We start from the raw sequence: 15,017 nt of genomic DNA, 5'->3' as shown, positions 1-15,017 counted from the left end.
GAACCACAGGTGGCAAGCACCAGCAGCCAGATGAGTATATCCCTGGAAGGAGGTTGGAGAAAGGGTCACCTATTGCGAGTATAGAAATAGAAAACCGAGAGCCCAACATAGTGTAGTATGAACTGGAAGATGGGTAAGAGTAAATGAAACGTAAGTAATATACTTACAAACCCAGGTTACCTCCAAGGCAACCACTGGAAAGGCAGGTGGGGAGAACAAGCTTGTCCCTACTCAGGATTAAAACGTCGCTCTCTGTAGATAGGGGAAGAAGAGGGTGTAACGCCCTTCCACCAAGGCTGTCATCGGCTCACCTCCTCCTCTGTTGTAAGCAGAATTGTGCAGAGAAGCGCCGACCCTGTATTCTCTCATCACGCCCCACCTGGCTACTTTTTCATGCCACCCGGCTGTAATTTTGGGTAGAACAGTGTTATGTGATTAATAGCTGTGCTATTCTACTGTTAAACTCAATTGTCACCTAATTGTTTTTATACAGATACACCCATGACTGTGGCATGCTAATTATTGCATGCCCAAGGGGAGAATCACAACCCCACTCCCTTGTCAATTACTCTTAGTTTGAGTATAAAGGGCTTGGCGTCCAGCCATCACATCACCTGGCAAAGGCGTGGTTAGCGACGAAACACGTGGTGACGTTAGATTGCATGTGCGTGGCCACGCTCCGCCCACCACACCTCCCTCCACACGATTGTCGCTCCTGTAGCTCTGGCCAAGCTCTGGGGCTAAGAGAGCACCTGCTGGCGGCTTGACATGCGCTATTTACTTCACAATAACTTCAAGTGCAGCTTTACATGTTTTTAAAGGAATAAAAAGGTTAATGCACCATTGAAGCACTTCTCCTTTCTTCAATGTTTGCATTAGTTGCCCTCTGCCCCGATCTCCAGCAAATGAGTCAGATTCCCAGTACTGACCAACAGAATATAACATTCCTCACTCTGCACCTCATGCCCCTTGTCATCAGTGTCCCAAATACTAAAGTGGTGCATGAGGTAGAAGCACCTTGTCCATCAGCTACAACGAGGAATCACTCATCTCACCATGAGAACCTGATATCTGGTATCTGTGGATTAAGTGGTCACACCATACATACCCCCAATCAGTTCTAATATTGCAATCAGCAACCAGCATTGATCAATACTGCAATCAGGAGTGACAGGAAGTCTACATGGAATTGGCAATGGGTTGAGCAGTAGGACAAAGTACTCAGAATATGTTGGTGTTTCTTCAAACAGCACGGGGGCGTAGTGGTTAGCACTCTCGCTTTGCAGCTCTGGGTTCCCGGTTCAAATCCCGCCAGGGTACTATGTTCTCCCTGTGTATGTGTTGTTTCCCCTGGACATTTTGGTTTCCTCCCACCTCTCAAAAACAGAGATACGTTAATTGGCTTCCCCCTAATTGGCCCTAGACTATGATATGTACACTACATGATACATACATAGACATATGACTATGGTAGGAATTAGATTGTGAGCTCCGAGGGACAGTTAAAGAGTAACTCCAGTGAAAATAATGTAATAAAAAAGTGCTTCATTTTTACAATTATATATAAATGATTTAGTCAGTGTTTGCCCATTGTAAATTCTTTCCTCTCCCATAACAAGTGTAGCCACAAAACACCTGATGTGAAGTATAGTCCCCTGTATCGGAGGAAGGGTAGGTTAGTAACGGGGTTCCCTACAGCTCTAGGTTCCCCTCTAGTTACACCCTTGCAGTCATCACTGATTGGTACTCACCCAATCTGTATTTTCATCAAGTCCATTGACCTGAATGTTCATTCATTGCAGTTTATTGCCTTAGTGAACAAGAATGGATTTACAAGACTTACATCAAACTCTTCCCAAAATCCAGCTTTGGCTTTCTCTTCTTTCTCCAGTTTCTTGTCCAGTTCCTTCATGCGTTTCTCAATGTCAGCAGCGTTGACTCTTGTGGAGTAATATGGCTGTGGGAGGCAGGGAGGGTGAGTGAAGGGACAGAGTGACATGTGACACAAATTACACAAGGGGCTTATTGCAGGAAAGTTCAGAGAACTCCATAGAATAAAGCAGTTTTCAACTCCTTGAGCTGCATACATAACATTTAGCCACCAGCAAATTTGGGTGCAGGGTAAAGCCTCCTCCTCCACTCCCTGAAGCTAATGGGCATTCAGAACCTAGCCTTAGCCTGGATCTCCTCCTACCTCTCCAACCGCTCCTTCACAACATTTTTAAATGGCTCCTCATCCACTCCTACACCCCTCTCAGTTGGTGTTCCTCAAGGTTCCGCCCTAGGACCACTACTGTTCTCACTCTATACTGCCTCAATTGGCAAAATCATCTCCTCCATGGGTTTCAATTACCACCTGTATGCCGATGACACCCAGATATATCTCCACATCGCAGATCTCTCCTCCTCTACGATGGACAAAGTCTCTGCCTGCCTCACATCCATTTCCTCCTGGATGGCTGCCAGGTACCTGAAGCTTAATTTGGACAAGACTGAGCTTCTAATATTCCCACCCCACACAGCTGCACCCCTCCCTGATCTGCACGTCACTATCGAAAATACTACCATCCGCCCTACCTCCCAAGTCCGCTGTCTAGGCGTTACTCTAGACTCTGAACTTTCCTTTAAACCCCACATCCAAGGTATTGTCAGATCCTGCAACTTCCACCTCCGCAACATCTCCAAGATCCGCTCCTACCTGTCCCCTGACACCACTAAACTCCTTATCCACGCCCTTGTCATCTCCCGCCTAGACTACTACAATTATCTTTTGGCTGGCCTTCCCTCTAACCATACTGCCCCCCTTCAATTAGTAATGAATGCAGCAGCCAGACTGATGCATTCTTCTCACCGCAGCGCCTCTACAACTCCGCTCTGTAAAGCACTACACTGGCTCCCCATCAGCTTTTGGATCAATTTCAAAATCCTGTGCTTGGCCTACAAATCAGTGCACAAGACCTGCCCGACCTACATCTCTGATCTGGTCCACAGGCACATACCAGCCCGCCCCCTCCGATCCTCCAATGACCTGCGCCTAGTCGCACCACGCATAACTCAGTCACATGCACGATTGCAGGACTTCACCAGGGCTGCCCCTATTCTCTGGAACTCGCTCCCACCAGCCGTCAGACTCGCCCCCACCTTTAATACCTTCAAACAAGCTCTTAAGACTCACCTCTTCATGCTCGCATACCCCCCTAAACCAGCACCATAATATGTTCTGTTAGACACCCTCTCAAAAGATGCACCTATTGTCTCCACCCCCACCCTTTAGATTGTAAGCCTCTGGCAGGGCCCTCCTTCCTAGTGTTTCCAGCTTGATTATGCAATCTTACTCACAACCACCCCTCTTGTGGACTAGAACAGTCTCTATTTTGACCTATGACACTGTATTGTTATCAAATCATTTGCATGATCTTGTTTTGTTGTGAGTTTCCATATGTTCTACCTTGTATGTTAACCCATTTATCTATTGTGCAGCGCTGCGTAATATGTTGGCGCTTTATAAATACAATAAATAATAATAATATATGGCTTTCCCTGCACCCGCAAAAGTCCTATAATTACTATTCCCCCTCCAGGCCGCCATGGATGGTGGGGAAATATGTGATTCGGCTTCCAGCTATTGCTGGCGGCCGAATAACAGTGTTTTTATAGTAATTTGTGCTACGCCTTCTGACGGTACCCAAATTACTCACTGAGCGCTGTGATAGCTGTAATTCCTATTATGGTCTATGGTGGCGCCGGCTGCGCCCAAATCTCCTGCACTTATTACAGTGCTCCCTTTAGCTTCGTACAAACGGCGAGGAAAAGTCGTTTAAAACAACAATGAACGACTCATGGTTCAGATGTCATTGGAAAATACATGACACAAAATGGCAGTTAAAAATGCGCTATTATTTAAGTAAACCGGGGATATTCAAAACAAAAGGATTTATACTTACCTGGGCTTCCTCCAGCCCCCTGCAGTCCATTACCTCTCGCTGTGTTGGTCTGGTCCCCTCCGTTGAGCTGCAGTGGAGCTTGCGATCCAGCACTGTTGCAGGCCACTACGTATGAATGGTGCTGGACACATGCGCTACCCGATCACCTGCGCAAGCACAGTTACAGTCTTAAATAACTGCATTTATGCAGAACACTCCCGGCTACGGGAGCAAAGTTGAGGGGGGCGCGTCCGGGCCCACGCATACACAGTAGACCCCGGATGGCTCAAACGGCATAACGAAGAGGTCTGGGAGGATGGCAAGAGAGTAGAAGGACTCAAGGGGGCTGGAGGAAGCCCCAGGTAAGTATAAACCCTTTTGTTTTAAATGTCTCAGGTACATTTTAAGTCATTATTAGGGACTAGGCATTAAGCCCGCCCATTTAAAATGGGCGCTAGGGCTCAGCCACGACCTCCCTCACCACCACCTTGCCCGGCATGCAAGCTCCCCAACGCACACACACAGCCACGCTCCTCCTGCTCTCCAACGTCCGCCCGTATGCCACACATGTGTAGTAGCGCAAATGCATGGACACAGGGACAGGAGAGGACGCTGGGACACAGGGACAGGAGAGGACGCAGGGACACAGGGACAGGAGAGGACGCAGGGACACAGGGACAGGAGAGGACGCAGGGACACAGGGACAGGAGAGGACGCAGGGACACAGGGACAGGAGAGGACGCAGGGACAGGAGAGGACGCAGGGACACAGGGACAGGAGAGGACGCAGGGACACAGGGACAGTAGAGGACGCAGGGACAGGAGAGGATGCAGGGACACAGGGACAGGAGAGGATGCAGGGACACAGGGACAGGAGAGGACGCAGGGACACAGGGACAGGAGAGGACGCAGGGACACAGGGACAGGAGAGGACGCAGGGACACAGGGACAGGATAGGACGCAGGGACACAGGGGCAGGAGAGGACGCAGGGACACAGGAGAGGACGCAGGGACACAGGGACAGGAGAGGGCACTGGGACAGGAGAGGATGCAGGGACACAGGGACAGGAGAGGACGCAGGGACACAGGGACAGGAGAGGACGCAGGGACACAGGGACAGGAGAGGACGCAGGGACACAGGGACAGGAGAGGACACAGGGACAAAGGGACAGGAGAGGACGCAGGGACAAAGGGACAGGAGAGGATGCAGGGACAGGAGAGGACGCTGGGACACAGGGACAGGAGAGGACGCAGGAACACAGGGGCAGGAGAGGACGCAGGGACAGGAGAGGACGCAGGGACACAGGGACAGGAGAGGATGCAGGGACACAGGGACAGTAGAGGATGCAGGGACACAGGGACAGGAGAGGACGCAGGGACACAGGGACAGGAGAGGACGCAGGGACACAGGGACAGGAGAGGACGCAGGGACACAGGGACAGGAGAGGACGCAGGGACACAGGGGCAGGAGAGGACGCAGGGACACAGGGAAAGGAGAGGACGCAGGGACACAGGGACAGGAGAGGACGCAGGGACACAGGGACAGGAGAGGGCACTGGGACAGGAGAGGACGCAGGGACACAGGGACAGGAGAGGACGCAGGGACAGGAGAGGACGCAGGGACACAGGGACAGGAGAGGACGCAGGGACAGGAGAGGACGCAGGGACAAAGGGACAGGAGAGGACGCAGGGACACAGGGACAGGAGAGGATGCAGGGACAGGAGAGGATGCTGGGACACAGGGACAGGAGAGGACGCAGGAACACAGGGGCAGGAGAGGACGCAGGAACACAGGGGCAGGAGAGGACGCAGGGACAGCAGAGGATGCAGGGACACAGGGACAGGAGAGGATGCAGGGACACAGGGACAGTAGAGGATGCAGGGACACAGGGACAGTAGAGGATGCAGGGACACAGGGACAGGAGAGGACGCAGGGACACAGGGACAGGAGAGGACGCAGGGACACAGGGACAGGAGAGGACGCAGGGACACAGGGACAGGAGAGGACGCAGGGACACAGGGACAGGAGAGGACGCAGGGAGACAGGGACAGGAGAGGACGCTGGGACAGGAGAGGATGCAGGGAAAAAGGGACAGGAGAGGACGCAGGAACACAGGGGCAGGAGAGGACGCAGGGACAGGAGAGGATGCAGGGACACAGGGACAGGAGAGGATGCAGGGACACAGGGACAGGAAAGGACGCAGGGACACAGGGACAGGAGAGGATGCAGGGACACAGGGACAGGAGAGGATGCAGGGACACAGGGACAGGAGAGGATGCAGGGACACAGGAACAGGAGAGGATGCAGGGACACAGGGACAGGAGAGGACGCAGGGACACAGGGACAGTAGAGGATGCAGGGACACAGGGACAGGAGAGGACGCAGGGACACAGGGACAGGACGCAGGGACGGGAGAGCACGCAGGGACACAGGGACAGGAGAGGACGCAGGGACACAGGGACAGGAGAGGACGCAGGGACACAGGGACAGGAGAGGATGCAGGGACACAGGGGCAGGAGAGGACACAGGGACAGGAGAGGATGCAGGGACACAGGGACAGGAGAGGACACAGGGACAGGAGAGGACGCAGGGACACAGGGACAGGAGAGGACGCAGGGACACAGGGACAGGAGAGGACGCAGGGACACAGGGGCAGGAGAGGACGCAGGGAGACAGGGACAGGAGAGGACGCTGGGACACAGGGACAGGAGAGGACGCAGGGAAAGGAGAGGATGCAGGGACACAGGGACTGGAGAGGATGCAGGGACACAGGGACAGGAGAGGACGCAGGGACACAGGGACAGGAGAGGACGCAGGGACACAGGGACAGGAGAGGACGCAGGGACACAGAGACAGGAGAGGACGCAGGGACACAGGGACAGGAGAGGACGCAGGGACACGAGAGGACGCAGGGACGCAGGGACAGGAGAGGACGCAGGGACAGGAGAGGACGCAGGGACAGGAGAGGACGCAGGGACAGGAGAGGACGCAGGGACAGGAGAGGACGCAGGGACAGGAGAGGACGCAGGGACAGGAGAGCACGCAGGGACAGGAGAGCACGCAGGGACAGGAGAGCACGCAGGGACACGGGGACAAGAGAGGACGCAGGGACAGGAGAGAACGCAGGGACACGGGGCTTTTATTATAGAGGATGGTCAATAAGAGGCAAATAGTTGCAACTTGGAAGATGATACAGGATTAATAAAATTCTGGATGTAAATGTATGCAGCTCATTAATTATTACTCCTCATCTTTCTCTCTCATGTATTTTATCTTTAAAGTGGACCTAAATTTAAACTCTTGCACAGGACAGAAGGAAAACACAGAGAAATGCACCCTGTATGTATTTAGAGAGTTTAGCCTGTTTATTTCCTCCTCGTTTGTGTCTAATCACAAGTTGTAATTTGATCTCTCCCCTGTGTCACCTGACTGCCACAGCAGAGTTGGCAGATAAGCTAATTTGAAAGCACAGACTGTAAACAATATGTCTGCTTACATGAATCAGGATGTAGAAACTCTGCAAATTTTAGAATGTGTATCAGTTGTAAGATAGAAATGTTTTTCTTTAAAAGGTTATTATGCTGTTGCGTATCTTATAGAGCAGAGAGGACGTTCTGAGTTCAGGTCCACTTTAAAGGGGGAAATAGAGATAAATCATGAGATAAGTTTTGTGAGTCAACCACATACAAACATAAAAAACAGGTTCCCAAGAGAGGCAGATACAACCTACCAAATGCGCTATGGAGTCCAAAAGTGATAAAATAATTAAAAAGAAACAAAGTGCTTATCTCCTTGAGAAGCCACAACCAGCTATTAAGTCACAATTCACTATAGACATCAAGACAACACATTTTGTTGGGTTCACTTCCCACTTCCTCAGGTCATTAAGTGCCAGTGTGAGTCCAGGTGCCTCTTTAGAGTCTCCACAATGTGAGGCTTAATCGCTGCTTGTGGCTTCTGCATGAGGTAAGTTACTCCACTATTCAATCTGCATTTAGTAATTTTATTTCTTGGGATGCCTCCATAATTTTTCTGGTAGACCCTAGATTGTAAGCTCTTTGGTACAGCAAGCTAAGCAAGCAACCTCTTGCGTTGTTAAATTAATGCATTTTTTTCTTTTTACCTGTTTAAATTCATGCATCCTCAATGTGTGATTTCAAGCCTGTAACCCAAGCCCCTGATTTATTACTGTGTCTTGCAATCTGCTGGTACTTTGAAAGGTATAAAGAATAACAATAGTAATTGTAGCCGGCAATCTTCTTACACTGGGATGACGTGGCCCACATTGTCAGCAGTGCCTTTTTTGAAACTAATATCCTGAGATCAGAACTTCCTTCTCAATAGGACCACGTGTGGGCAATGACGAAAGTGGTACAATGTCCTACGGGCCACACAGAGCTGACGTACCTTCTGCAGATAGACCCGGGCTCCTGAGACCTCCTCAATGTGCTTCTTCTTGTAGGTCTCTATCAGATCTGTGAGGGAGTCATATTTGGCATCTCCTAAAGTGTATTTCTCACCCTGCAAGGAGAAAAGAAGCCAAGTCACGGGCTGCCAAGGAGGGGTTGTGGGGAACATGGGTAGTTACAAGATTCTGTACAGCTCAAGCAACACAACAAAGGCATTCTCCATCCCTCCTCAAACTCAGCATTGGTGCTATAACAGTAGCCCTGCCACTACAGGAGACATGCTCCCAGTCTTCTTCCCTTCTTCTGAATACCGAGGAGTAAGTAGGACAACTTGTATGGCAGCCTGTTCGTGTTTTTGGTATGGCAAAGCTGGGCATCTATTTTTTGACACAACATTGCTTTACTACTGAATAAGATCTACCTGAGATAAATCAAACGATTTATACTTAAGTTGGGTCTTCCTCCAGCCCTCTGTAGTCCATGTGCTCCCTCGGGAACTACTGGAGGACTACTGCGCATGTGCGCCTCTTTGGGTGCGCTCCCATGGCTGGGAATGTTGTTCTGTGCTTGTACAGTTACAAGCCTTAACTATTCAGGAGAAGAGCTCCAGAGCCAGCCACGGGAGTGCAACCGAGGAGGCGCGTGGCCAGAGCCACAAAGGGCTGGGGGAGGCCCCAGGTATGTATAAATCAGTGGTCCCCAAACGTTTTTGGGTCGAGGGCCGGGTCAACTTACTTCAGACTGCTGGGGGGCCGGAGTATACAGGTAGTCCCTGGTTAACGAATGAGATAGGGACTGTAGGTTCGTTCTTAACCTGAATCTGTTAAGTCAGAACATTGTGACATCTATGGCCCCTGTACCTCCTCTGTGCCCCCCTGTGCCTCCAGTGTCCCCCTCTGTGTCACCTCTGCCCTTTGTACCTATTTATACAAGTTTAAAAGCTATTTTTTCTTTGATTTTTTTTAAAATCGATTTTCTCATAATCTACAAGTCCAATTTGAATTTTTTTTGGGCTTGTTCCCATGGAAACAGAGAATCCATGCCGTTCGTATCGGCGGGTCGTTCATAAGTCGGGCGTTTGTAAGTCTGGGACTACCTGTATTGGAAGACACAGATAATGCCCTTACTTGCCCTGTAAGAGTGAGAGTTACTGCAGTGCGCACCACAAAAGAGGCCATTGTGCTGAGTAATGTTGCTGATCAAACATGTTTCAGGCACAGGGGGTGGCAGGAGAAGGCAGTCCTCTGGTAGTAGTGAGAGGGCTCAGTAAGGTGGTGATTTCCAATCATAATCCAGCGAGCAGGCAGGTGACGCAGGAAGCTACAATGCTGCAGCAGTGAACACAGGTATCTCCCTCTGGGTCATACAGAATCACAGGGAATGATACAGCTCATGTATATCTTATTAATCTGTGGAGTTATTTCACAACACGGTCCTACCTCACATGTAATTTTGATGTGAGTCACTCGAGGTTTCCCATCCTTCAGGTCTGCTGTCAGGACAGAGAGGACAAAATCTCCAGGCTTACTGCGGCTCTCTCGCACCAGAAAGGTCCAAGGCTCTCCTTTCTCCTGCAGGAGCTTCTCAGCATCAGTTCCTGACAGATATCCATGGTACCATCTGCAGGCAGCAAACACAGAATGAATAGGCGGTATATTAATAAATGTTGCTAGTGTTATTATATTTGTTTTTATTGCTGTTAATCTTTATGGTGTCCTATTTAGTGTCTGGAAGAATCTCCAGTGCCCCCCTTTCTGTCTGACAGTCTCTTCAGTCAGGGGTGGTTGTTCCATGAAGCAATGTGAATCATGTGCTTCGGGGCGGCACAATTAGAGGGTGAGAAGAGGCAGCTCCCCTCCCCAAATGTCCGCCTCCTCACACTCCCCATCTCCCCCTCCCTAAATGTGATGGGATCTCCATCCACCTATCCATCGTCTTGTATCCATAGCTACAGCGGTGCCTCATGTGACTTGATACATGCTGCCAGGCCGCTGTAGTCAGAGAGGAAGCAGGACTTCATGTGTGGCTGGTGATCCCATCCCTAATCTGCAGAGATGGGATGAGTGATTCTGTGGTGGTGCAGCACATACCTGGCATCCTGGTGTTATGTCTGACAATCTGTCCACTTGTGTCAAGCAGTGCCTCTTGTAAGGTACACACCATACAATTTTCTGTTAGATTTTCTGTTAGATTTACCTGCCAGATAGATCATTTCCAACATGTTGGAAATTATCTATCTAACCATCTATCTGCCTAGCAATTAGCCATTGTTCTACTCAGCAGGAGATGACCAGAGGACAATGCACCAGAGATAATGACCAGTCTCTACCAGTACGGATAAGAAAAACGAGTGGAAGAGAATCGCCTGTGTAATTGAGTGGGGAATTGATCGAGCGGGAGAATAGAGCGACAAAATCGAGCCCAGCATAAGAGAAAATTGTATGGGGTGTAATAGGCATTAGAGTGCATACACACATCCAATTTTGACTGGCTGTTCTTTGGCCAATTTTACTACTTCCTTGTAGTGCGAGAGCTTACCTACACAATCTTTTCACAGTATTCAATATCTGTTCACCCTCACACTAAATGGAGATGGTAAAATTGGTCAGTCAAAACTGTATGTGTGTATGCTCCCCTAGTGCCATTTAAGTATTAGGCAGCCCTCTCAATGGCCCATTTAGTGTCAGTCAGTTCCCAGAGCCCTAATTAGCATCAGGTAGTCCTTACAGCTCCTCCCTTCTGTCAAGCAGCTCTCAGGTAGCCACCTTAGTGTAAATCAGTTCCCCAGAGTGCCCCAATAATGTGAAGCAATCACCCTAACAGGGTGCATGCTCTGTTCACTCAGTGTGCCCTCCTCTGTTATGTTTCTGAATGGCTGTGCATAGCATCCACAGCCAGGAGCATTCTGGGCATCTGTGAATCAGAAATATTTGTAACTGCGCATGCCCAGGCTCTCCCGGCCAAGGCACTTGCACATGGGGGCGTGTGCTTGAAGTGGGCGGATGAAGTGGACAGAGCATCAACTCTTCAGTGAAGAATGAGGGGCGTGGCTCCAACACAGCATAAATTCTGATTGAGAACAGGTGTGCTTTAAGTAGAAAGGCAAGCACAAATTCCAACTGGCATCAAGTGACACTACTTCTCAAACCTCCATACAGAGCCAGCTAGTGTCAGAGGTTCAATAGTGTCAAAGGAAATCTATAGTGAAAATAAACTGATGGCAACTGTATGTATAGAACTAATGCTAAGGACTTTCCTGGAATCCCATAGCCTTATTTTGGTTTGAAAAGTTAAAATCTGATTCCCTCAGGTACATGAAGGTATTTTTTTTATGTTCTTCAGCTCCCATACAGTGAAATATAGAACCTATGAACTTGTAATCACTTTCCTGCAGACAGATATTTTTCTCAGCCACACAAAGATTTACAACTTAAAAGAAAACCAGAGACAAAGCACCCTCATGTGTTTTACCATATATATCAATGGGAATGTGACAGTAAACACCTACTCTGCTCTTTAATTTTTCACTGCACCGTCTGCCTGTTATCAGCCCTGATAAAATCCCCGACTGAGCATTCAGTCTGGCTTTGCCCTGTAATGATTATAGCCGAGTCAGTCTTCTGTGATGTCTTTTCAAGCCCAAGCCTGCCCCCTTGTGGCTCTGCTTTCCTGCTACGAGGCTACATAGCAGGGCAGCAGAGCCACAAGGGGGCAGGCTTGGGCTTGAAAAGACATCGCATAAGACTGACTCAGCTATAATGATTCCTGAGCAAAGCTAGACTGAACGCTCCGTCTGGGATTTTATCAGGGCTGATAACAGGCAGACTGTGCAGTAAAAAAATTAAACAGAGAGCAGAGTAGGTGTTTTCTCTAATGTTCCCACTGATATATATGGTAAAATACATGAGGATGCTTTGTCTCTGGTTCACTTTAATTAGTTGTCAGTGAGAGTTACTATAGTCTGACTGCAGAGAAGCTGTCATTTAGAGCCCTGGATTCTTAACCCTTGCAGTGAGAAGGAAAACAAAAAGAGCACAAGCTAATTGTATGTAGTATTGGGACTGTACATACACATCTCATCATGTCATTTAGAACACAGGTGTTGAACTCCAGGCCTGGAGGGCCAGATCCATGCCAGTGTTTAGGATGGACTGAGAAAGAGGAATGTGGGTTCTTTTCTGTTATCCGGGCGCAGCCACTAGGTGGCGATAAAACTCCAGCAGAATGACATCTTTCCCTACTATCCATGGCGGCCTGGAGGGGGGAATAGTAATTAACGCCACCTAGTGGTTGCGCCCGGCTAACGGAATAGTACCGAATGTGTTCTACCTGATGGACAACACCTTTCCTGATTCAGACCCATCAATTAATTTGAGCTGTGTCAAAAATGTGCGAGGACCTCGGCCCTAGAAGGAACGGATTGACATTCCTGCTTTAGAGCCTCTTTAAAAAGTATAATATTTTTACTTTTTAGACTCGCTTCACACAACAGAATTTGTATGGGATTTGCATCTTTCTAAATTTGCAGCACATTGAATGCAAGTCAATGACATCACACTTGCTACTGCATTGTAATTTTTAATGCAAATTAAATCGACATGCAATTTGCATACAATGCAAATTAAATCGACATGCAATTTGCATACAATGCAAGTCAATGGAAATAATTTTTGCACACGTACAGTATATTGCATGTTGGCACATTCGAATACATTATGAGGGAACCGCATGTGGGTACAAAAAAAGGCAGTGGGCACTTACGGATACACTATGTGCGTTTTTGCGTGCGTTCTTGCATTGCGAGTCCAACTGCAGTGTGACTTCCACCTTACACAGTGGCGTAACTAAGGAGCTCGGGGCCCCGGTGCAAGTTTTACATGGGGCCCCAAGCACTCTATTGATATGGCGCCCCAAAACCTACCAAGGACAGTGCACACTGCAGTGTTAGAGAGGTGTATTGAGAGTTAGGAAACTTATTTATTAGGGTTACCACTATGCAATGCACATAAAGAGGTGATCATTACCAGCATAACACCAATGAAAAGCTAATAAGATGGATGAAGGAGGTCCCCCCTAGTGGGCCTCTCTGGCTCAAGGGCCCTGGTGCAACCTCTGCACCGCCTATTGCTACGCCACTGGCCTTACTGTTTCTTTGTTGTTCAAAATATAAAACAATTGTGCACTGCCCACAACACTGACAAAGGGGTGGAAATGTAGCTTACGGCATATATGCAGGCAATGGCATCCTACCTAATAAAAGGCAAGTGTCCCGGCTGCGTCCTGTACCTGTGTCAGTGCTTTTGTGTTAATGCGCATGTCCTGCACTGTCAGCCGTTGGGACAGGACGCAGGATGGACCAGCCGGCCGGGTATGTACAGGTGCGCATGTGTGGCGGCGGGTGTGCGTGGTGGTTACAGACCTCGAGCCCGTTGGCTTAGGTCACTAGTTAATGTATTTTTAGCTGATTTTCTTATGCAAAGGAGTGTTATAAAAAGGTTAATTATAGAAAAATGAATTTTCGTTGTCGGTAGCGCTGTCACAATCCTGCAGTGAGAGAAAGTACTGGCCCCAGAAACAGTTTTATCTGCTGTGACACCCTCCTGATACACTTCAACACAGCGTGCACGCCACAATCTGCACCTTACACAATAGGACAGTCTATGGCTGACTTGTCAGAAGTCACATGATGGAAAATTCAGACACAAATGATTTCAAAACAGTGCAGAGAATTTTCCAACCGCAAGAAGGAAGCTGAAAGGGCCAGAAGCGTCTGTGGTATGGGTGTGGGGACCAGAGAGAGTAGTGCAGAGCAAGAGAGGAACTAAGGCACTACTGGCCTAACCCTGCTGCGCCTGCTACCAGCCCCTCTCGACACATGAAGGGGATTATTCCCTAACCCTAACAGCTTATGTGAACATGGGCCCGATGCAGAACTCACAGTAACCAATCACATTTCCCACCACTGCAGCTAAAAATAGACAAGCAGGTTGTTGTAGCCTGTAAGTTGCAGGGCGCGTAGGCCTCAAATTTTGCAACTCGTTTAGAAAAAAATATTTTTAAAAATGTAATCTTGTTAGCTGTAGCGCAGCATCTTTGTAAGATAAGCCATGATCAGCAATATTTACTGCAACTTTACAGCACCTTTTAGACATTATTATTAGTAGTAGTATAAGACTGTATTGGAAAGCAGGTTGGTGCGATTTAAAGTCGCTTTCCAATTGCCAACTTCACCTTCTGCCTACTTAGGGCTTTGCGGTCATGCACAACGGAGATATTACCTCTGACACCTTAAAGCAAACCTCAAGCAGAAATAAACTTATGAGATAATGATTTTGTATGTTTAGTACAGCTAATAAATTGCAAAGAAAAGAGTCTCATATTGTTTTCAGAACAGGAAGAGTTAAAAACAACTTCAGTTGTTATCTATACAAAAGAGCTTCTCTGAGCTCCACCACTTAACTTGGATAAGTTGGGTTAGCTTTTCACAGAGAGACAGCTTGAGATAAGGATTTACAGCAGTTAAGTTCAAAGGGTCATTGTCACGGAACAGCCGTGAGAAACGCAGGCGAATTGGAAGGAGCCGCGCAGTCCAATTTCTGATCGCTGTCTGGCTAAATTTGTGCAGCCATTACAGGAATCAGAACGGACATTCCTGTTTTTTTTTAATACAAGTTTTTCTCCTCTG

The 15,017-nt window shown here is 48.6% G+C and overlaps 1 protein-coding gene across 1 annotated transcript in view; it reads right to left on the bottom strand.

Annotated features, from left to right (window-relative positions):
* PTPN6 (protein tyrosine phosphatase non-receptor type 6) overlaps window positions 1-15,017 on the bottom strand; it is a 102,729-nt gene that overhangs the window by 28,401 nt on the left and 59,311 nt on the right. Inside the window, exons 4-6 of the mRNA XM_068257958.1 lie at window positions 9,772-9,952; window positions 8,331-8,444; window positions 1,844-1,957 (exon numbers count right to left, since the gene is read on the bottom strand). Of these exons, the coding sequence (XP_068114059.1) occupies window positions 1,844-1,957; window positions 8,331-8,444; window positions 9,772-9,952 (409 nt within the window). The remainder of the gene's footprint in view (window positions 1-1,843; window positions 1,958-8,330; window positions 8,445-9,771; window positions 9,953-15,017) is intronic.

Source organism: Hyperolius riggenbachi, chromosome 10 (assembly GCF_040937935.1).
Source record: "Hyperolius riggenbachi isolate aHypRig1 chromosome 10, aHypRig1.pri, whole genome shotgun sequence".
NCBI lineage: Eukaryota > Metazoa > Chordata > Amphibia > Anura > Hyperoliidae > Hyperolius > Hyperolius riggenbachi.
This window is presented reverse-complemented; position numbering and strand designations above follow the sequence as displayed.